Below are 24,217 nucleotides of genomic sequence, written 5' to 3' on the forward strand. Positions count from 1 at the left end.
GCGGATCTTCAATCAATCTCCGTTTATGTGCGTGCAGTCAGGTTACAACAGCATAGCAGAAGCAGGCAGTGCTCACAAGCTCATCTCCGTTCAAATCTGTCTACTTATATCTTTTTACACAGTATTTATACACTTTCTATCTGACTCAGTCCCTTTGGTCAGGCCCCCTCCTTCCTCATCCATGTCTGGTCATTTCTCAATCTATCAGGCACATAACATCTTCCATGTAAATGACCTCTTTTCCGAGAATTTAAGACAAATTAATGCATTTTCTGATATAGTTCAAATGTAAGAAAACCAGTGGTTTGGTTTTCCATGCACTGGATTGGCGGTGAATTTCCCTGCTGAGCATAATTGACAATGGGATTTAAGGGAGAAATGTTTTGGGCAATTATGAACAAAACAAACGCAAACTAGCATAGTTTCCTTTGGTCCTCAAGGTTTGTTTTCATAACTTTAAGCTGACATAGCTTACATAACTTTGTTGTTTGGCTGAGCTCTTGCACTATTTTTGAGACTCATTAGATGTTCCATTTCATTTTGACTCATTGACGCATGATACCATGAAAGATGGTAGGCCTAATGTTGACAGGACAAATGTTTTGGTGATGCCATTCAGTCTAAATTAGGCCTTACAGCAACATGGCTGACGCATGTTCGGAAGCCCCCCATTTTGTGTTTATTTGAGGGTTGCATATTTGAATAAGATAACAGTGGTCTGCCATTGTTCTGACCCTCACCAATAAATGATGCATCAGAGGGTCACCTGCTTGACTTCCCACGTTGCCTTTCCATGGCTCAGGCCCAGCATGGCCCTCAGACTTCCTGTTGGGAAACTAAAAGCATTTTGACATCTCGTTGCCCGGAACACTGGTCTTTCCTGGGTGCTGAATCTTAACAAGATCAAAAGGATCTCCCAGCTGGATGCTAAAACAGCATGGCTTACAGCACACGCGCGTGTGCGTGCGTGTGTGTGTGTCTTCCACCTCACACACATTGTAGACGTAGAGCTTTCATCCTACTCCTCCTGCCCAACACTCCCTGCTGACAGATGCCTCCCCCGAACACTGGCCAATTGTGTTCATATAGATGCTTGACAAAGCCGAATGCACCACGGTACATTTTAACCCATAACCTCTGCAATTGGCACTTTACCACTGTGCCACCCGAGATATAAGTGATTCTGATATAGACAGACAGACAGACAGATAACTATTTAAGGTTAAGGTCTGAAAACACTTTTTAGTTATTTTGGCAGTTGTAATTCTCTGCAAATGACAATATGTATTTTCATTTGGAGGAGGAATCAAATAATCTGGCAAGTTCTTCCAAAACACCAGCAGGGGGCAGTGGTTGCTGACATATTGGCTGGTGTAAGAGACAGGTTGACAAATTTTTAGCCAGTGTCTAGGGACCAATTACTGCAGTGTATACTGACAGTTATGCATGCATCATGTTTGCATCAACAAAAATACTGGGTTAGAAAGAGGAGCCATTGAAGTAGGCCTATACGTAAAAATTGAGACATTTTGATCATTTAAGACACTTCATATTCTGCATATTGAAGTTGAGGGCGGGGGAGGAGCAGGTCTCATCTTAAACAGACAATTTGTCTTTCTACAGCAATCAATGACCTATCTGGAATGCTACCTATTAATGAAGTCACTGGAGGCAGACAAAAGATTATACTATGGACTGCTATCTCAGTATTTCCAAGCGCTTCCTTTATGGGGATGTTGGCCTTCAGGTTGTCATGGAGACATTATGCGTAGAGAGGGAGAGAAAGAATGAGTGGAGAAAAAGAGAGACCAAGAGAGGGCAACTGAGTCAGAAGCTAAAGTGCGTGTCCCTGAAACTTGTGAAGGATATTTATCCTGGGGCAAAACGATCACAATAATACAGGCTCCCTGGGTGTATCCACTGAAGAAGAAAAAAGGCATCTCTGTCAGAGCCTGCTGGGTGAAATGCAATAGAAAGAGGTTCAAAGGGCCAAAGAGATGCAAAAGTAATAGCTATTACTGTGTGAATGAAACATGTAACAATAACATACACCTCCACTTGGTCACGACCTGTTAGTGCTACTATAACTCATCCTGCGCACGCACGCACACACGCACACACGCACAGAGCACTGGACAAAGAGCTAACAGTACTTCATTCTAATCGTATCACTAGATGAGGCCCTGCCGCCCACATATTGTATATTATGGACGTATTTAAAGTATCTAGTATGTTTTCATTATTTTCTTCATGGGTTCAAATGGTAATATTGCTCAATTCTCATTGTGACCTTGCTTCCTCATATACCTGATTTCATCACTTAACGTAACTGAGGGTATGATTTTCACTGTAACTCAAAAATAGTATATTCTGACATTCACATTTAAGTGGATAGAAATCAGCATAATCATTGAATTCAAATATTTTGGTATTATCTTGGATCCTTCTAAGCTTACTTTTAAGAAACTTCAGGTTTATACAAAACTGTCTTTACTGATGCTGCTAATCTACATGAATGCTATGGTTTTATCACACATCTTACACTGTAAAACAACCTGGAAACCACAATCCCTGCACCAACACACTCTTAACATTCTGGATTAGAAAGCCCCATCACTGTAGCATGTTTTAGATTTTATTCAGATGTGTGTCTGCCTTCCCTTTTAACCACTAAAACCTTGTATATGTCATTGACCGGTGTCCAACAGGGTTTGTACTTAGCCCCCTCCTTTTTTTTCCTACACCAAATCTCTTCGCTAAAAACAACAGCCAGCAGATCTACTTGCAGATCTGATTTGATTGTAGGACCTACGGTTCAAGAGTTATAGGACTAAATGTGAAGTGGCCTGTAATAGCATGAGAACAGAACAGAGTCCTTAATGATACTTTGGGTATTCCTTTTAGAGCAAATGTTATGAGGTTGTGGTAGCTCTGTGCCATTGATTTTTACTGCCGTCTTTCTTTACAGTCCTTATAGCAGTCTGCACTCTTGAGCAGTCAGGATGCCAAACCACACCGTGATACAGCCAGAAGACTCTCAATAGTACAGTGATAAAAAATCATAAGAGCTTTGGTACTCATACCAAACCTGTTGAGGCAGGGAGACCTTTGTGGATGTGTTTTAATTATAGTTTAAGAAGAAGTGCTTATATACCGTAACCGTACTTATAAACAGAAAGAAATATTAGCGACCCTACGCTCAAATTGATAGCAAAAACAATTAAAGGGATATTTCACTTTCAAAAAAACTTTTGGTGGTTTTATCATCTACTCAAGCCTTTGTGGGCACCCCAGACAGTTTTTAAGTTGCTTGATTCAGTGTTTAGATATGTGATATTAATTTTACCCGTCCTTGGTTCTGGTGACTCACCCTACCCTCCTAATGCGTGAGGGGGCCGTGTTTTTCCGAGATATTTTTTCATTTATTTTATTTAATTTCTTAATTGTATTTTTTCTTTTCATTTTCCCCCAAAAAATATTAAAAATAAATGAAAAAAGTAATTGACAAAACACGGCCCCCTCGCGTATTAGGGGGGCGGTATGAGTCACCAGAACCAAGGACAGGTGTTTTTGATGAATCTAACATGTTAAAAATGGAGTTTGAAGTTACAATGGGTTTGTATAGGAAGGGGGCGTGTCTGATAAAATGAATATCTAATATCTAAATATTGAATCAAGCAACTTAAAAACTGTCTGCGGGGCTCACAAAAGCCTGAGTAGACGATAAAATCACCAAAAGTGTTTTTGAAAGTGAAATATCCCTTTAAATGTACAATCAGTTCCATCTTTGGAAGATAAAGAGGGTAGGGTGAGGCACAAATGACATGCAGGAAGATAATGTCAGAGTGGGAAAGAATGCAACAACTTAAAGTTAAAAGCCACACACATAGGACTAATGACTAATTTATTTCATTTAGTCATAATGTGGATAGTTTGAGTAGCCTATATGACTGACACATTAAACCAAATTTGAGATGGAGTGTTTAACTAGTCTTACATCTTTAAAGGCATAGTATGTAACTTTGCCCTGTGTTTACATTTACAAAACAATAAATATATATATGTTTTAATCCATCATTTCCCTCTATACCAGCAGATATCAGCCACTGGAGTAGTGTGGTGGTGTACCTGCAGGAACACATTGGCCTCTCACTGTATTTCGGTGTTTTCACTGTTTGTTTTGGTATCCCAAAAACGTCCCCATCTACCAAAACAAACTGCAGGTGTTTCTGCAGGTAAACACCACCACACTCCAGTGGCTGATAACTGCTGGTATGTATTGTATTGGTTTATGTAAGCACAGGGCACAATTAGATAATATGCCTTTAAGACTAATGCAATACTTTGATAACAACAATAATTTACCCTGGATAAATAAATGAAGTTGATCATAATAGAGTACAAATAGAAGTAATAATATTCATCATCATCATCATAATGGTGACAAAAACAACAACAACAATAATAATAATAATATTAATGATGATGATGATGATTATCATAATCATAATACATGGATGTTATTTATTTTTTCTTTAATAACATTGTTGTAGTTTAATAAATGTGTTGAATAACTCCATGTTGTCACGCTGGTTTCTATGATTACGACACCAAGCGCTGAGTGGTCAAATAAATCCCATGCCTTCGACACGTGTTTCGTACTGCACGTGAATGTACATGCTGGAAATGGGTACACCATGTTCTAAAGAACACCATGTAACCGTGTCAACGGGAGGAATTGCACGCGCGAAAGGAGCATACATGTATTTCGCACGATACGCCAGAGGCAACATACGAATTATTAACAACAACACCACGATAACAAAATTTAAATCTCGGACGGTATATAAATTTCAAAATAAAAACAAACCCAACGTGTTGTGTCTCCACCCCCTGTGACGAGAATAGACTTTCCCTCATTTGCATTTTACCGCTTTATTTAAAATATTTGCCATACCATAAAGAAAACATGCATGTTTTTATTTGAATTATACTTTATATATTGTATAAATATCGTAGGTCCCATTTGGTATGAATTATAAAAACTTTCAGAGTAGAAAACATAGATTTGTTGTTGGGCACATATTATAAAACTCCTCCCCCGCCCGCCCAGAGGAAGATGAAACTCGGCAGCCCACACTAGAGCGGGGTCAATTAAATTTTCAGTTTGCAGATCCGGTCTAGAGCGGATACGGAAACGGTTTATGTGCGGGCTTGTATGTGCTTGTGGAAATGATCGGATCCAGTAGGCGGGCTGTAGACTGGATATAAGTATTGAACAGTAAACACAAAGTAGGCTTTCCACGGGTACTGCTGCGTAAAGCCGTGTGACGCAGCGGGGCTAGGCCACGCCCTCTGTTCCCTCTTTGTACTTTGGAAGGAGGAACATTTTGTTTATGAATCCAGATTAGCGGGATCTGTACTGCCGAAGACAGACACACACACTTACTTTAATACTTTCTGAAGAACTTAATTAGAGGCACCATAAGCGCAGGAGACCTGACGTTTCAACCCGAACTGAATTGAAACGTCAGCAATAAGTTCAAACTTACCCAAGTTTGAATTTTAAAGTAATGAAAGAGAAACACTTCTCCAAGAAGTCATGGATATTTGCAACGACGGGAGGAGGCGATTCGGGCGAAAGATGAGGAGCCTGCGCACTTGCAGGCAGCAGCAGCAACAGCAGCAGCAGCAGAACAAGCCACCGGCGGCGGACCGGAACGCCAAGATGAAGCAGCAGAGGCGGGAGGTGGACAAGAAGGTCCTTCGCTCCCTGACGGTGGAGAACAACAACACCACAGCACCGGTGGTGGTGGCGGTGGTGGACGTGGCGGACGTTCACATGACGGACGAACAGGACTGCTTCACCATTAACTTCCTTAAAAACGAGTGTTTGGAAGAGGCCACCATGGTGATGGCGCCGCGGTACAGCCTGCTGCGGGAGGTGGGCCGCGGGAGCTACGGGGTGGTGTACGAGGCCATCGCCCGGAAGACCGGCGCCCGGGTGGCGGTGAAGAAGCTCCAGTGCGACGCGCCGGAGAACGTGGAGCTGGCGCTGGCCGAGTTCTGGGCCCTGGCCAGCCTGGGGAAGAAGCACGAGAACGTGGTGCAGCTGGAGGAGTGCGTGTTGCAGCGGAACGGCATGGCCCAGAAGATGAGCCACGGGAATAAGAGCTCCAAGCTGTACCTGCGGCTGGTGGAGACCTCGCTGAAAGGTACGTCACTGTCTAGAGCAGTGGTTTTTAAACCTTTTTCAGGCCGCGAAAAAAAAATATCTACAAGCTCACATCGTTGTGAGCTTGTCATGGGGACCCCCTGGTCCCGACCCACAGGTTGAGAACCACTGTACTAGAGTGTAACTACTGCAGTGTGATAAACAAAGAAACTGCTGCAACAAGTCCACAATGTTGTCATTCTAAATACGAATTTATACCTCATAGTATATGGTGTCGCGGGCCAGAAAATAGAAGATCTAGCTGGTCGCGATCTGACGGCTTGTTTACATAACGCGAACACATCTTAATTCATGCACCAAAGATAAAGAATGATTTTAATTATATATATTATGTATAATATATATAATCATTATTATATATTAAATTATATAATTTGTAGTTATTATTAATTCCAAGTTATTCCACGCAGATTCGTAGAGGTTTTGAATCATAACAAATAACTTTAAGGTGCTATAGCATTATGTAAACAAACATAGGCTATATGCAAACGATTGCTGTGACACAATAAAAAAAACTTCGTTCATGGATGATGTGATCATTTGATAAATTTCACTTTCAATTTCATTTTCATAAATGTTGTACACACGAAGCCTACTGTAACTGTACGTCCTGTATGTACTATACGTTAGAGGCAGAGGCAGTATAGGGCACACTGTGCTCACTGATCACAAGAGAACATCATGTACTAGCAGTTAACCCATTCATGGGCGACTGAAAGTTTACACAGTAAACACATAGCAAAGTAGTCGAATTTTGGATATATGTTCGTATACCGTGGCATTGTCATACAAATACAATTGATCATATTACCTTTTTATTTATTTATTAAAAAAAAAATCTCATTTATTCAGTTGTCCCACTTATGGGTCCCATCCAATTAGCCTATTATGGCTCATTTTGTCTATTTAATTACAGTTTGTAACTATAAACTAATGTATTCATGAAATATTGCAGAATTTTAAAACTCAGGCATGTACCACTGATTCTTTGTGCAGCTTTTACAACCCTTCTTTGTATGGGGTGTTATGTCATCATTTACCCCCCCCCCCCCAATGAAATATTAATCCTCATCAGACATATGTTGTTACCATTTGATAAAGTAGAATGACCTTGATTATTATTGTTGGTGTCTTGGTGTCATAATCAATACAAATTTAGGCCCAGTTACACAGCATTTGAGAACTAATGTTCAAATGTGTGGACGTAAACCATCTATTGTTGACTACTCAATCTAGCGCCAGGAAAATGCACATCATATAGTAACCTTGACAAAGCTGCAAGAACCATGCCTGTAGCTGTCATGCCTGCCAGTTTAATTAATTAATCTAGTAGCCTATAACAACAACAGCTAAATGTCATCCATGTTTATATCCACCCATGCACATAAACAAAGTTCACCCACTGATTTACACCTGTAAACCTGTGATGTGACAAATTAATCGGATTCTGATGTTTTTAAGTTTTGTAGGCCAGTGCCACATTGGCAATGGTCCCCAGTAACAATATTGGGGACTGTGCACTTAATTGATCATTTTGAAAGCCAATTCCACAGCTGCCACAAAGCCTTGCAAGTGCAAGGGCTTGAGCATCAGTATTGGTTGTGATCCCATCTGCTTGTCGGATATTGTGATACTAATCTACTTTGTCCTTGCCCACTAACAAAACATTGTTTATCTTTCGATTTTCTTCCCTGGCCTGGTAGAATGTTTATAGAGTGCCTTCTTTGTATAATTTCAGCACATGACGAGCAAGATAAATGTATTACAATTCTGATAGAAGCACCGTAATTATTATAAGGTTAGATCTAAGTTCAGTTCCAAGCCCTAATATGCTGGAAAATAAACTGTGAAAGCCTACTGTCACTATTAGAGACGTTTGATTAAACACTCTCTAATCAAACTTGTTGTGCTTCTGCCACACAAATCTGCCCACATAGCTGGAAAATGTGCTGACGAAGCCTGACCCATTCTTGTGGGCTACAGACAGGCTTCAGTTATTGGACACAGTGCAAGTTACCAAAGGAAAAACAGCAATTTACTGCTGTATCATAATGTATGCAGTGATTTCTATTGGCTTCTCTATTGCTGCTGTAATGCACAGGGAAAGTTTAAGTGTAGTTGATAAGTTCATTTTCATTCCCTTTTGATGTAGAACAATCTAATCTCAGTTCAGTTTTAGTATAAAGTTAGATTATTATTATGCATTTAAAACACATATGTTGCAGACAGTCTACGACTCAAATCCTCACTCTGAAAACTAAGTAAGTTCATTGTGACCAACTCTGCCCCCTCCCCTATGTCAGTTATGAAATCTATGGCCTGGCATTTACCTTCTTTTTACATGCAGGGGTATATGAGTTATACAGGCACTCTGCAAACGATAAATGTTGGTTCCTAATCCCACTGAGTTGGTACTCTTTTCCTAATCCCTGTGCATGACTACCTTTTTACTGTTTTTCTTATTTATATTATTAGTATTTTTGCTACCCATAGCTGTGCCTGTCCTGTGTTTGATTACTGCTGTACTGCCATTGACAACTGAATTTACCTCGTGGGATCAATAAAGGTCTACCTATGTAATGTAAAGGTTATAATATGCAATGCTAGATCATGACTTTGTCATGCTTTTCTAGTTCGTGAAGTGGCACAGCTTAAAATTCCTCATGTCAATAAATATGAATAATGGAAAGTGTCACTGGTGTTGCTGAAGTTCACTGTGCTGCACAACTGAATCAATCAAATGTAGGATATAAGTGGATAATGTAGGATAATATTTGATTATGCTGCTCTAGTGATGAACTGTTATGTCCCCTCCCCAATCCCTCCTCTTCAATATGCATGCCACAGGTGAGCGTATCCTGGGTTACCCGGAGGAGCCGTGCTACCTGTGGTTCGTGATGGAGTTCTGTGAGGGAGGGGACCTCAACCAGTATATCCTGTCGCGGCGGCCCGATCCACGCACCAACAGAAGCTTCATGCGCCAACTGACGAGTGCCGTGGCTTTCTTACACAAGAACAACATTGTCCACCGTGACCTCAAGCCAGACAACATCCTAATTTCGCAAAAATCCGGCACACCTGTCCTCAAGGTGGCTGACTTTGGCCTTAGTAAGGTGTGCGCAGGTCTCAGTTCGGTTGACAGAGATGGCGACGAGTGCACAGTGACACACAAAGCAAGCGGCGCCAACAACAAGAACAATGCTGTCAACGTCAACAAGTTCTGGCTGTCGTCGGCGTGCGGTTCTGATTTCTACATGGCGCCCGAGGTGTGGGAGGGCCACTACACGGCAAAGGCTGACATCTTCGCCCTGGGCATCATCATCTGGGCTATGATCGAGCGGATCACGTTCATTGACGCAGAGTCCAAGCGTGAACTCCTCGGCACCTACATACGGCAGGGCACCGAGATCGTGCCCGTCGGGGAGGCGTTACTGGAGAACCCCAAGATGGTTCTTCACATCCCTCAGAAGACCAGGAGCTCAATGTCAGAGGGAGTGCGAAAGCTTCTCCATGACATGCTGGCTGTCAACCCTCAGGATCGGCCTGACGCCTTCCAGCTGGAGGTGCGAATGGACCAAGTAACGTGTGCTGCGTGATGACCACCCCTTCCTTCTTCCTTCTTTCAAACCACCCTGTTTAGATGGGACTTTCTTTTCCCCCCAGGTAAGTTTGACCTCGTCTCTCATGCATGGAAACATTAGCTAGAGTGTTAACTACTATTAACTCCATGGCCCTTGGTAACCTCGTACCATAAACAGGTAATCCTCATCAGAGTTAATCCATTTAGCCTTCATTATTGGCTGAGGGTTCATTCATAAGCCACTGGTTTCATGATGTCACTGGTTGTTGTTGTTTACTTTTGTTTAGCTTATAGATTAGCAGCTCTTCATCACGGATGGTAACCCAAAACAAAAAAAAAGCTTGCACCTGGTTTTAAATGTCCTCTCTCTCTTTCTCGCTCTATTATGTCATACTCTTTTTCTCTTCCTCTGCCTGTGGTTTTAATCAAACCCAGGCGTGTTGCCCTCAGGGCCAAAGTGTACTCTGCTGGTTTGCCAGTCAGTGCCAGTCTAAATCCACTCCTCCCTACATAGCGATGTTATTTTACAGCCCGCTCCATCCCTAGGGGCATTTTTATGCAGCTTTCCCCATTCCAGTGTACCTCCTCTCCTTTGTTTTGTCAGTGTGTTTACAGTTTAGATATGTGCCTTGCCTTCCACTCAAGTAAAGCCCTTGTGGCTTAATGACACGCCAGGTTTGACTCACTGTCAAGAGGTGAGTCGTCGTTTATGCCACACCCCTTGTTAACTGTATACAGTAAATGCCCCCAGGATATTGGTATGAGACTTCGTTGCCCCATGGCCTGTACCTTAATTTCTTGTTCATCCTGTTCGCTTGGTTGGAACCTCTGGCAGAAGTCAGCAACAAGAATAGAGCATGTTAAGTATTAGAAATAGGTGGGACTGGTGCAGCATATCTGGGACATGTCCTCCACTTATTGTTCCCTGAGACAGATAGATCTTCTTATCTTTAGGCAAGGCTAGGTAACGCCCATACCCAAGTGCTGGTACTAGTCACTAACAGACTGGAGGTTGCAGTCTTCTATATTGACGTTGGAAGCTGATGCTTGGAATTGGAGTTGCTTGCTCAATTTTTGTCATATAGGTTTAGCCGAGTCATTATAGCCAATCCGGCTTCAGACAGATTGCTCAGAAAATGTTCAAGGAATGCTGTACATTTAAGGGTTATTTATACGTAGTTGTGAGCCGGTGATAAGCCAGTATTTGACTATTGGTGAAAAAAGATCTAGAGAGCTCATAGTGCAGTCATGTGGTGTCGGAATTATGGTCTACGTGAGTTTCCCACCAGGAGCCATGATGAACACATTATTGTGGATGGTCAAGTGAGGGAAATTGGGATTCTGGATGCAATCCAAAGTGGTTGCGTGATCATAACTCCAACCAATCACAGTAACGGTTGCTTTCGGAGACAGGCATAAGGCTATCAACACAAGTCAGCTGTCTTTTGTAAAAAAGAAAAAAAAAAACGTTGTTACAGTGGAAGGTTTCCAAGTTTGTTCTTGTTGTTGTTTTTTGTTTGTTTTAGACACATGCCCTTGCAATACAGATGTGGCAACACTGCAGGCAGTGGAATTCTTAAATACTTATACTTAAAGCCTCCTCAACAATGTCGACAAAGAAACTCCAATAATACAAATACAATGAAAACATTAAGTTGAGGCAGAGCTCAAAGAAAGGCTGACATACCCAGGAAATTACTAAATAGAAGTTGTTTTGATGGTATTAAATAATTTGCCTTTTTTATGTCCTCTACTTCCTCATTTAGAATCCGTAACAGCCCCATATTGTGTGACATGCAGTCACACATTACGTCAAATAATACATTTAAATACATATTGATGTATCCCACTCTGAACATCCTGTGTGATCCTTAACCCCCCCGGACAGTTTTCAATATTTAGATATTTGATATTCATGTTATCAGACACGCCCCCTTCCTATACAAACCCATTGTAACTTCAAACTCCATTTTAACCATGTTAGATTAATCGGAAACACCCGTCCTTGGTTCTGGTGACTGATATTGTCCTTCTGATACGTGAGGAGGCGTGTTTTTTCAAATACCTTTTTCATTTTTATTTTATTTTTAAATTGGAAAATGAAAAAAATCAAATAGAATAAAAAAAAGTATTAAAAAAATGAAAAAAGTAATCGGAAAAAACACGGCCCCCTCACGTATTGGGAGGGCAGTATGAATCATCAGAACCAAGGATAGGTGTTTTCGATGAATCTATCATGGGTCTGTATAGAGTACAGAAGTCCTGACGTCACTCGTTCATCCCCAGGTTCGTAAAGTAATTTCGCTATGGAGAATAACATTGGGTCATCATAGAATCGTCTCATATAAGAATTGTTGTCCAAAAATAAACAAACTGTCTCGGCGATATTGTCAGGGAGGAGGTTCTGTATCGTTTATGATAGTCAGTCACTTATATTAATTGATACAGTCTGTTTCTGGCGAAAATGTAACTAATTCGGCGGAAGTAACATTAGCGTTTTCTCACCGTCAGTTGATGCTTCATATCCATAAGAGTAAAACCGCCAGGGTCATTTGTTTATTTTTGGAACACAGTTCTTATTTGACGCGATATTAAATACGTCTATGGGGATTCACAATGGGGGTGGAAAACCGCGAACCAGGTAGACAAACCTAGGATGTGTAAATTACGTCAGACTTCGGTGCTCTATAGGAAGGGGGCGTGTCTGATAAAATGAATATCAAATATCTAAATACTGAATCAAGAAACTTAAAAACTGTCAGGGGAGCTCACAAAAGCCTGAGTAGACGATAAAATGACCCAATTATTTTTTTAAAGTGAAATTTCCCTTTAAATATCCAGAACCCATGGCTTGGTTTTCAAGTTATTCTCGAGGCCCTTGCACCTGTAGCCCTCTGCCCATAGGAAGAATGACTGTGCGTTTCTTAGGTCTGTGCACAGACAATCTGTGGTGCTTTGGTCTGTTGCCCTTGATTTGAACCCATCTTTACCACCCCACCCCCATCCACACATACAGACTAACACCTCATCGGCCACCTTTACCCTGTGGACTAACTCCTGGGGTCCAGCTGTCCACAGAACTGTACTTAGTGAATAGAGAAGGACTCCATTGCGTGCCACCCAGCCAATGTAGAATGGCCTAATTCTCACTCTGAGTGACATGGTGGGATAGCTGGCACGTTATGCAACTGGCCTGTGTCCCTGCAGTTGGCCAATGGGAGAGCCTATCACATCCAAGGTAGCGCAGGATTAGTGGCTGTGTTTTGGTTTGTTGAGTGTGTGTTGGAAGTAGGGGGCAAAGGGGGCGATGCTGTCAAACAGTGACGTAAAGATGGGGATGCTAAATACAAATCCCTATACACGCTGTCATTAGGGGATGAGCATTTGGCTCCCTGAAAGTGAGTTCATTGTTGTTCCTTAGGCCACACCCATAATTGGCATTATCTGTTGAGCACAGTACATGCATGCTCAAGCACACGTTAACGCCCATTCACCGCTATCTCGAACAGATATATTGGTTTGGCTGATACTTAAAACGTTTTTGACGACATCGGTATCGGCAATTATGCAGCCGATGTCTACTAACGGCGTCCCCGTTTTGGACAAGTGGTTACATTGATTTTTTTTTTTACAAAATATCAGTCAAAACACCGGTAATCACTAATTGGACATGTCTGGACATTCGCTCTCTGACATTGGCCAGGCTCAGCAGCCCTCAAACCCTCCACTCACAGACAGCCAAGAACAGACGTCATCTACCCGTCTGATGTCACAGGTTGAAAGGAGCACCCTCTGTTTCACATGGTCCATCTCGTCCATTTCCCTCCCCTCCGCCCTTTCCTTGCTCTCTCCACCCCCTCTCTCTCGCATGCTCCATCACTAGACAATGAGGCTGCGCGTCTCCTTCTGGCTGAGGGCTTATCCAGGCTCATGTTTGGAACATTTTGTCCTGGCGCTGCCTGCCAGCCAACATCCACCTCTGTGTTAAACCAGGCCAATGCGCATTAAGCTCCAACTCGCCGGACCACATATTAGATGGTTTGTTTTGGGATTTTTCTTTTTTTTTTACTTCATGAGCAGGATTTTGCAAGTCAAGGGATTTCTCTGGGGGGCGTCTAGTCTTTGCGGCATGCACATGAATATTATATCATAGACATAATGTCACAATACAAAATAAGGGAGATCTAAATAGCAGTCCAAGGCACTCTGTCTCAAGACGGTAACACAACAAAAAAAACTGTTACGAATGGTAATGTTCAGGATATACACACCATGAGAGCATGTTTGTACCCTGAGCTAGTACATGTCTCTGTATCTTGTAAATGATCAGCTTGCCAGGTAAAGGTTGATTGATGTAGGCCTTCAATGTACAGATTGACTCTTAAAGGAGGAGTTCAGCCAAAAAATGACTTATTTTATATCAATTGCACGCCCCATGAAGCCTTGAATTCATGGATTTTTTTTGTTTTTTGTCACATTCCTAAGCCAACAATTTGATGACCGTGTGTATTTCCGGTAGGAGACACAAAGAATCTACTTTGTGTCTCCTACCGGATACACTAGTCGGTAGGAGACGGGAATCAAATTATTAGCTTAGGAATGCAACAAAAACAAAAACAAATCCATGAATTCAAGGCTTCATGGGGTGTGCAATTGATAGAAAATAAGTAATTTTTTGGACGAACTACTCCTTTAAAGCCATGGACAGAACACTGTGTACAATTTGGAGAAAGGCAATCAGGGCTGAGAGAAGTCAGGGAACATAGGTTAAGTCTCTCTCACTCACTCACTCCCTCCCTCCCTCCCTCTCTCTCTCTCTCTCTCTCTCTCTCTCTCTGGCCATGAGTCCCCAGTGGCAATCCAGTTGTTTGGACAGCATTTTGTCCGTGAGGTACACTGTGTACTACATAGTCACTAAGCAGGGTGTACCAACATCACCAAGGACTGAAGGCATTATTGTTGGTGCCAGTGAGAGTGGGGTCTTCATAGTATTTCAGGAGGTGTGGCAAGGGGTTGGCCTAGTTATGTAACAGTTTTTCTTTTCTTTTTTTAGTTTTACATACGTGCAGGCAGTAAATATATGTTATGCACTCGTAAAAGTCAACAGCCAGTTGCTGAGAGGGAGGTGAAGGCTTTACTGGTGGCCCTCAGGGTGCAGAGGGAGCACAGCAAAGACGTTTCTTCAGGCTAAGGTTTTTGTGTTAAATGTTAATTGAAATATATCAACAGTAAAATGGGTGACAGTTCAAGCCACAGAGTTAGCGGGAAGTCGGGGTGGCGTAGAAGTAAATTTTTCGCCCACCACCGCAGAGGCCCAGGTTTGCTTCCCGGCAGCGGTGACTTCAGCTTGGCCAGGCACTCCAACGAACAGGGTTGGTTGTCCTGTTCAGCGCCGCAGTGACGGGAACTGGGAAAGATAGCATGAACCTCTACATGAGTTACGCTCGCCCTCCTGGTGAAACGCCTCGCTGTCTGGTGACTGGCATGTGGTAGTTTATACCCTTTTCGGGCCAACAGTGGGGGTTGACAGTGACCGGGATGATAATACACATAGGGGGAATTGGCAATGCCTAAATTGGGGATCGAAGGAAAAACAGTACATGAAAGAAACGTAGATGTAAAAAGAAATGTGGCAAGTTTAGCGAAGAAGAAAAAGACTCTTTCTTTATGTTATTTTGGTGTTAATCCATAGTTTATGAAGTCATTGTTCTCCTGTCTGTTCAGATGGGAAAACACTGTCCACCGGGGAACCCTTGTGTTTCCGCTTGACTGTCTCCATTCACTGATCCATGGTTCGCTGGTGATGGCTTTAGAACTAATATGATAGTTGTTATATAAGCACTAAGCCCCTCCCCAGCACTAAGCCCCCCCCCTCCCCGCAGCTTAACAGTGTCACTGTCTGGTCACCATCAATCAGTGCCTTCCACTCACGCCATGACATGGCAGATAACTGCTGCTTGGCTGTAAGTACAGTTTAGCAGCGTTTGTTTGGCTCCTTCATCCACAGTGCCTGTCAGGTAGCCTGGTAAACCCTCCCTCCGGAAATCTCATTTGTAATTTATTTCAGGAGTGAGTCTGGCATGATCGCCCCTTCTGCAATTTTGGCTGTGGGCGGGAGTAATACCGTTGACTGACAACCCCTTCAGCCAATCAGCAGTGTCCCACTTCAACCAGTGCATTTTTACTACCTCCAGACTAATGTGACGCAACAGGACTTTTGAGACGGCCATGACCAAAATAGGTTGCCTTATTCGGATACATGCGTGTCACTGCCCGCCTCTGCCGGTTCTCTACATTTTTATTTTTAAATAGGCTCTGTCATGATTAATTGACCACATATATGAAGTTAAATAACTAAATTCTATCCAAACGATATCTTAAAAGTAAATTCCGTGCCTCAAAAAAGAAGTTTGAGAGCGTTTTAAAACCGAAAGTAAGAAGTAAATACAACGCACAAAAAACAATGGCTGACGTTTTTGGTCGGCTGCACTCTGTCCCATTCGGGCTCACTCGAACTCGCCACCTGATTGGCCAACTGTCACTGTCAATCACAGAACGATGAGCGACGACGCTGATAGGCTCGTCCATTTGGTGAACGGGCTAGAAACGCCCAGACAAGCCTTCAGGCCAGACTCCTTCCTGAAATCAAATGGAAATGAGATTTTCCGGAGGGAGGGGCTTTACCTGGCTACCTGTCAGGTACTTGTGTGCTTCAAATAAATGTTGCGGTGTTGGCTTGGTTTGTTGAGAGCCTTTTGACATTGAGCTTGTTCTCAACACTGAATTATAGATGAAAGGCGTACTTGAAAGGAGTACTTAGTAGAGTAGACGTGCGCGAGAACACACACCTTTCTTCAGAGAGGGTGTCCTCTCGAGGGTAGTTTAACCACATGAATCCTAGCATCCCCATTCTGTGAATGTCATAATAGGTGAACATTCGGCTTGCGACTTGTTGTGAGCTTGTAGATCGATGATTTGACGTACGCTGGAGTATGTTAGCCTGGTAAAGCCCCTCCCTCCGGAATTCTCATTTCCATTTGATTTCAGGAGTGAGTCTGGCCTGAAGGCTTATCTGGGCGTTTCTTGCTCGTCCACCAAATGGACTCTCCAATCAGCGTCCTCGCTCACTGTTTTGTGATTGACAACGGAGGTAGGCCAATCAGGTGGAACCCGAGTGGTTCACACATAATTAATCAATACACCTTTCATACAAGCTGCTCGTTAACATCAGAGACAAACCAATTACTCCTGGTGATAATCACTGCAGCCTAAAGTGGCTTAATTGGACATCAGAGGGCCACTTGGACATCAAAGCTACATTACTCCCGCCCAGCTCCAGCCCGCAGCCAAAAAGTCAAACAGGCCCTCATGCCAGACTCACTCCTGAAATAAAATACAAATGAGATTTCTGGAGGGAGGGTTTACCAGGCTAGGAGTATGTAGGGTTGTAAGTGGAGTATGTAAGTGTGGTTTTTGGAGATACTGCGTCATTGCCGGGATCAATTGAGGCTTGTCGGAGGCCCTGCCACTAGCAGCCTGAAGCAGAGACCACAATGCCTGTCCCCCCTACGGAGACGGAATAATTTCAAGATGTCTGGATTACCTGCGGCCAGATGGTGATTTCTTTATAATGAAAACAAATGCCAACGTCATATTTGGACTGGCGATGTGTGTGTGTAACTTTCTTTTACTTTTACATTTAGACATTTTCGGTCCATGTGCTCCCAAACATCAGGAGTTATGCAACTTTCATAATAACTAGCTTGAACTGGTTTAGAGTCTCATGTGCTCTTCTGCACTCCCCCTCCATTTCCCTGGTTGGTGAGCTAGCACTATTCCCGATGGAGGAGGGCTTGTCGACATGTAATTACAGACTTTCGGTTACGGGGGGAGGGGGGGGGGCAGCAGAAAATTTCAGCTCTTTCAATGGCTCTTTCAGAAAAAAAGCAGAGTTTGAGGGGATGATACAATAGAAGATCCATGTGACAGTTGTTTCAGTAGCAACCCAAGTACTTAAAAGCAACAACTGAACCCATGCGTCTTAACAGAGGGGTGAAATTAGGACTGCACCTATCAATAATCTTTGTAGCAATTACTCTATTGATTACTTTTTGCGATTAATCAAATAGTCCAGAAGCCCATTTCTGATATCAATGAATTGATTAACCACTTAAGCGTCGTTTTATACTCATACAATGGGGTCATGCAAACACGTTGTGAGCTTGTAGATCTGCTATTTTCACTATTTGTGATTTTTTTTGTTGAAACCACATATAATGGCATCCCTAAAATAGGGATATAGATTATTTTATGAAATCATCAATTTTTGTGTTGAGTGATACGAGTCTGAGGTAGCATTTTTGTATCATGTCATGAATTTTCGAGGCACAAACATTAATGCTACATTGAAACCTCCCATTTCATAACAATCAAACATAGTTGCTCCCAAGTTTTATAGCTAAAAGCTGCTATAAGCTCCTGAGCTCAGAGGAAACCAACAGCCCCCACCTCTGCAAAGATAACCGGTCTCCGCTGGTTTTTTACAAGCTAGCCCTATTCTAGGTTATGCAACTTTTGGGGCCTGGCCTGTTTGGTAGGTGAAGATACAATGGGGCTCAGTTTATAGTCCTAACCACCACAACCAACTACCTCTATTAATAATACCACTACTATTTCACCCCATCTGTGCCGGTCTAACTTCTGCCATTAATAACTTGAAGCAAAACTAGAGATATGGTGAGAGTTAGAGAAGTCTGCTTCAAGGCTTGAGGAGCTACCATAACTTCTCATCTCGGTGTGTTTACTAACTGTGAAAGGTGTGGGTGTAAAACTTGCTCCTGGTTGAGACATGGTGAAGAACCTCAGAGAATACAAATCAAAACTGATTTGCTTGCTGTGGAATCAAGTCTAATCAAGTAAAAAAAAATCTAATTATATTTAGACTGAATATTTGGGGTGATTTGGGGAATTCAAGACATTTCTTCATGTCTTGATTTGGACTGCTCCTGCTGATTTAACCTACTTATACACACACACACCATTTGCTCTGGGTTATGCAACCTATGGAGGGAGGGAGGGAGGGAGAACTCTCATAAGCTGAGCTGTGTGTCAGCCTGGAATCTATTATTGGAGGACAACAATGAACTGAAAGCGTACCAGAGGTGGCACTGTTTTTCGTTTGTGTTATTGGTATTCACTGAGTAATCTGAGTAACGGGTTAACCTAGCTGGTTCCTTGCCTGTGACACAATCAGTGACTTCATAACACTGCCAACCAATCAGTGGCTTTGCTGTGTTGCGTGTAAGTTAGAATTAAATGAATGCTACTTTGCTACATATAGCTCAAGGGCCTTATTTGTAACACAATTGTTTCATTATCCTGTAAGGAATGTGTGGAAATAAATGATTGCTTGCTCTAGTGTTGACTTATTTCATGGAGTTTTCTAATGATAACCCTCTTCTGCCAGCCCTCCCACTCCTCCCCTCCCCAGCCTCTTTCCCTGCAGATTTGTTTACTGAATGGATGTGGAATCCCGTGTCTGCATGCAGACGGAAAAGGGGACCCTACAGAACCCTGAACTGTGAAGAAGGCTACAACTCCATCATCGCTCCCGGCAGGTCGACAATTTTCTGACGTCCCAGGAAGGGAATGGTAACAGTCCGGATCAGGTTATGATGTGCACTACCAGAGCCATCAAATTATACGTCAGTCATACACCAACACAGTTATGAGGATATTTTCTGATCAACCGGTTTCAGCCCGTGTCAAAAAGTGCTCGCAGGACATTGCCCCAAAGAAGAAATTGGATCAATTAAAAATGTACGAATGTTATTCTTTTATTATTCTTACTTAATTTGTATTTTATTTTTTATTTTTTGTAATACCCCAAACATTAGCCTGAACATCCCTCCCTGTAGGCAATCTACAAGTTCTGTGAGCTTCTAGATTGGCTATTTTCAGCGTGCAGCGCTGTTGTACCTCCTGGGTCCATAAAACACCTGGTTCTATGCAGGAGAGGCCATCGCACTGTGTTACCCCTGCAGAGCAGAGCACCCAGGGAACATCTTTCACTGATCAGGATAATAAAGAAGAAGGGATTTTTAAACTGTACAATGTGAACATTGTGGGTAGACAGTGTTTCATGGTCTTCCTCGACATAGAACACACAAGGCATTCAATAAAAAAGCAATCCCCTCTCCCTCTTCCACAGATCCCTCACCACATTGTGCCTTATCCTGTCCTTTTCAAATGGGGGCAGAGCTAATTTGGTTCCTAAATAATGACAGAATTATATATGTAATTTATTATTTGTCCCTCTTTATCAGGCCAATATAAATTATATATAGTGTGCATTTAAAGTCAAACTGCCCTGTCCATCAGGTCACTGTTTTAAAATGGTCGAACAGGAATTAGCCTTAGTTTATACCAAATTGCACCTGTTAGACAAATTGCATGTCGCCATTATTGAGCATGGTGTTATTGATAACGCAGCGCTTCTTGTTGACTCAAGACCAAAAAAATGCAAGATTCGTCGTAAGAAATTGGCTGACTAATAACCTAAAATGTCTTAGAAATCTATATTTTTGGTTTAATTTTGATATTTTACTTTTACAAGAATGACATACACTGTTGCTACTGTGAATTTTGTACAGTATGGTTTCAAGTTGATGTATCTGTGTGATACTTAAGTACACTCTGCGAATTGGAATGACATAATGTATACCATTTAAATGGCATTGGGATATTCTGAGTGTTTTAAAATAACATGTTCTGTACCTTCATCTTATTTGACTTTGGATATTGTTCTATGCAAAGGGTTGTTACAAAATTGCTGTTGTAATATATAAAAAGAATATTTGGATCATTTAAGGGAACAATAGAACATTTATAATCACTATTGTTTCATCTTTGTTGTAGAATGATTTCTTTTTTTAATATATCTGCATTGGGTTGCTTCAACTTCAGGAAGATTTAATATTTGCTATTTGGATACGTTCCCCCATCTTTTATTTTTTTTTAACGTTTTTACTCCATTAAAGTGCTTGAAATTTAAGAATGTCATATGTACATCATGCCCTGTGTAACAGGGTTGAGGCACCAGATTGGTGTACACTGTTTGAACACAGTTTCCATGGTTCTATACGTATAAACTTCAAAATCCTGAATCCTAAATTTAGAGGGAAACTTGGCAGATTTTCAACCTAAATCCCATTGTTGTGATGGGAGGACATCACTCTATAGTGTTGCGAAACGATGATGTCAGCCACACTGTTTCACGTTATCAGATTACGTCCGATATGGTGAAACCACGTGTTTGACCTCATAGTTTTTTGCAATGTCAGAATTTCACGATGAAGATGTAGGGTATTTCTTGCCACACTACATTATTGATCTCATCAGAACAATGTAATTTAGGTTGCATATCAGCTAAGTGTCCCTTTTACTCATGATTTTGCAGTGTAAAAAGCATGTGTAAGAATCACAGTCAATTAGATTACATACTGCCAGAAATCGATAAGTTATCTTATAGTGCCAGTGAGGACATTACTGTAAGTACTCCTATTGTTTCAGAAACACTACCGTTGTGGAGCCCTCTGGATCGTGAGTGGCTTTTTTTGAGTGAACCTTTTTCCTGTGGTATTTTGACCCCTGCAGCAACCCATCAAGATTACAGTTTCAGGAAGAATACAAGGTCACTGATTACTACCCCAAAGGCACCCTGGAATACTGTAGCTACACAGTATTAAAAAAAATAAAGGGGTGTTCATTTATCCATATGTAACTCTCAGAGTTAGCTACTGTGTAGACATGTACCAGGGCAAGATGCATCATTATACCACAGGGTATTGGGCATATTGTCCATCAATAGCTTTGTTCAAGAACTTGTGTGTGGCGTTGAGATCGTTTTTTTCTTTCTTCTTCTTTGAACAGTTGACAGGTTTCCACGATTGTAGTTTAGGGGGCAGGGTTGTTATTTGGACTACCGTTCATGGCATATAGGAAATACAAAATCAAGCCTCTTCACTGTATAGCAGTATAACATTTTGGTTTAGTTTACAGTGACTCTACCGACGCGCTATAGTGTGAAGTGTTTGATAGTGTGGTGGTATTACCTCATTCTATAGGATTCTTTACCTTGACTGTCTCAATAGCCTAATGTTACTCAAAGGGCACCTTTTTGTTACCTCAGACTCGATATCCTCAGTGTTAACTAACCTCTAACAGGATGTTGTGGCTTTTTTCTTTTTTGCTGTTGCTTCTTCCACTTGCAGTTTTGACTGCCAGCTTAACCTCGGTTGCAGATAACACCTAGCCTTTACCTTTTTCAGTGAGTAGATAGTTACCTACCAATGAGCTACACACTTTCTCTTTCCTACAGTATACCTCGGTTGTAATGTTACACTTGTGTGAACAATGGGACCAGTTAAGCCACATAAACGAGAAAACCTATTTGTAAAGTTCTGACCTTTTCACCTCTGACCTGTGTTCCACACTTTGAAATTCTGAGTGACAATTTAATTCAGCGTGTAAAAAATAATGTGTTAACCCCGTTCAACCTGTTTTGGGCATGTCATAGGCAAACATTTAAAAATAATCATTTTAATAATCGTGACATAACACAACGTGTTGTGAGTTTGTAGATCTGCTCATTTTGCGGCATGACATCATCCTGACAAAATAGGGGCTTAAGTGGTTAAATTGACATTCAGGATTTCACTATAGTATGACAGCACTCCTTTAAGCACCAAACCAAATGTGGCATAAACTGTATCTTAGTTGTACGTAATATAGCATAAGGGAACTGAGGAGTGTTCCAAAAAACCTCTGCTAACTGTACATAACTAATAAAACACCGTGTCATCCAGAGAGCCTTTGGTCACTTTCCTTAGTTAGCCTTTTATTGGAGTGCACCACAAAAAGTCATAGTACTTTGTAGTGATCGATTCAACTTTAAAAAATAAAAAACACACACACACACTCACACTATTCTATGCAACACATTTCACTCTTGCTGTGGTACTGCACCGGTTTAACCACTTGGTTTAACCACCTGGCGTCCCTATTTTGGGCATGTCATTATAGGCAAAAACTTTCAATAATGTTCAAAAAGTGGGAACAATTCAGATCTACCAGCTCACAACACTTGTTGTGAGCTGGTAGATAAGCTCCTATTTTTGCCACACAACACCGTCATATGACTGAAGTGGTTAAGTTCTTCCATTTTATGACTTCTTTACTTTCAATGCATATTTCCAGTTTGTACAGATAAAGTTGCAGTAATGTTGCTTTCACAATGTCATGTGTATTGATTTGTTTCTTCATGAAGCTGACTGGAGCCTAGATGTTTTATTAAAGCATCGTGTTTTGCTGTAAATATGTTTGACAAATTGTTGTTGGTTTCTTTTTATTAAAGTAAAAGCTACAAGCTGAGAAAATCTTTGATTTCATTATTTCATTCATATAAGTCTGTTCTATTATATACTGTAACTGACATCTTGTACTTTATGGTGGCAAAAAGTTTAATATATTCAAGTGCACATTTTCTTCATTTCATTCTAGACTTTTCATTAACACTGCTGTCAAATGAGGCCTGGTTTCGGAATTGTTTCATGTGACATGATACTGACAGGATATTGACCACGATACTGACATGTCACTTACCATGATACTATGATATTGACCAAGATACTGACCATGATATCGACCACGATACTGACTGTTTGAGAGGGTAAGGACTGTATTAGGCGGGTAGGGTAGTATTCGCCACAGAGAATCGGTAAGAATTCACAGGGAGACAGGATGGAGTGTTGCACATAGGCACAGTCTTTGTTGAAGGTAGCACAGTACTGTTTAACAGCACAGTATGGCAAGACACATACTATTATGCATTCGTGTGGTTCTAAAGGAGGGAGGGAGACGAAAGAGATCACAATATAGTAGGCTTACAATAATAAACAATAGAATACTCCTCCCATAGCTGCACAACCATCATACTGCACAAGCGCATAACACTCACTAAAATATACAGCATACATACTGACCGATACTGACATGATAATGACCATGATACTGATCATGTCAGTATCATGTCACAGGGCTGTCAGGCCATGTCACATCAGGCTCCTCTCACAGCACTGTGGCAGGGATGGTACCATGGTAAGATGACAGGGCCTGTGATAGGGCAATGATAGCCCGATGATGAATCAAATATTTTACTATGAGAGGACAGCCCTAAATAAGACGTTTCTCTTTAAAATGATGGTAAGTTGGAGAGAGAGACAAGAAGGGGAGTTCTTATGCCAGATTTGAAAACGGGACACTGCGATTACATGGTTGAAGCATCAGAATGTTTCCCAGCTGCCCTTTGCCTCCAGTGGAAGCAGGCAGGAATGTGAGCTGGT

General features: G+C 41.7%; 1 protein-coding gene across 1 annotated transcript; it reads left to right on the forward strand.

Moving 5' to 3' along the window:
- The first annotated feature begins 5,416 nt into the window (after positions 1-5,416).
- On the forward strand, positions 5,417-23,245 carry stk35 (serine/threonine kinase 35). The gene is made up of 3 exons (XM_080443591.1): positions 5,417-6,215; positions 9,083-9,898; positions 19,282-23,245. The coding sequence occupies exons 1-2, from the start codon at positions 5,603-5,605 to the stop codon at positions 9,829-9,831; spliced, it is 1,362 nt and encodes a 453-aa protein (XP_080299717.1). The 5' UTR covers positions 5,417-5,602; the 3' UTR covers positions 9,832-9,898; positions 19,282-23,245.
- The last annotated feature ends 972 nt before the right edge of the window (positions 23,246-24,217 follow it).

The sequence above is a fragment of the Gymnoscopelus braueri genome (genome assembly GCF_963280865.1).
Source record: "Gymnoscopelus braueri genome assembly, chromosome: 12".
NCBI lineage: Eukaryota > Metazoa > Chordata > Actinopteri > Myctophiformes > Myctophidae > Gymnoscopelus > Gymnoscopelus braueri.

What these genes read in the sequence shown, in the direction of transcription:
- stk35 (XM_080443591.1), top strand. Translation starts at nt 5,603, where the DNA reads ATGGATATTTGCAACGACGGGAGGAGGCGATTCGGGCGAAAGATGAGG. An exon ending in GGTGGAGACCTCGCTGAAAG is followed by an intron (nt 6,216 to 9,082) that starts GTACGTCACTGT and finishes TGCATGCCACAG; the next exon opens with GTGAGCGTATCCTGGGTTAC.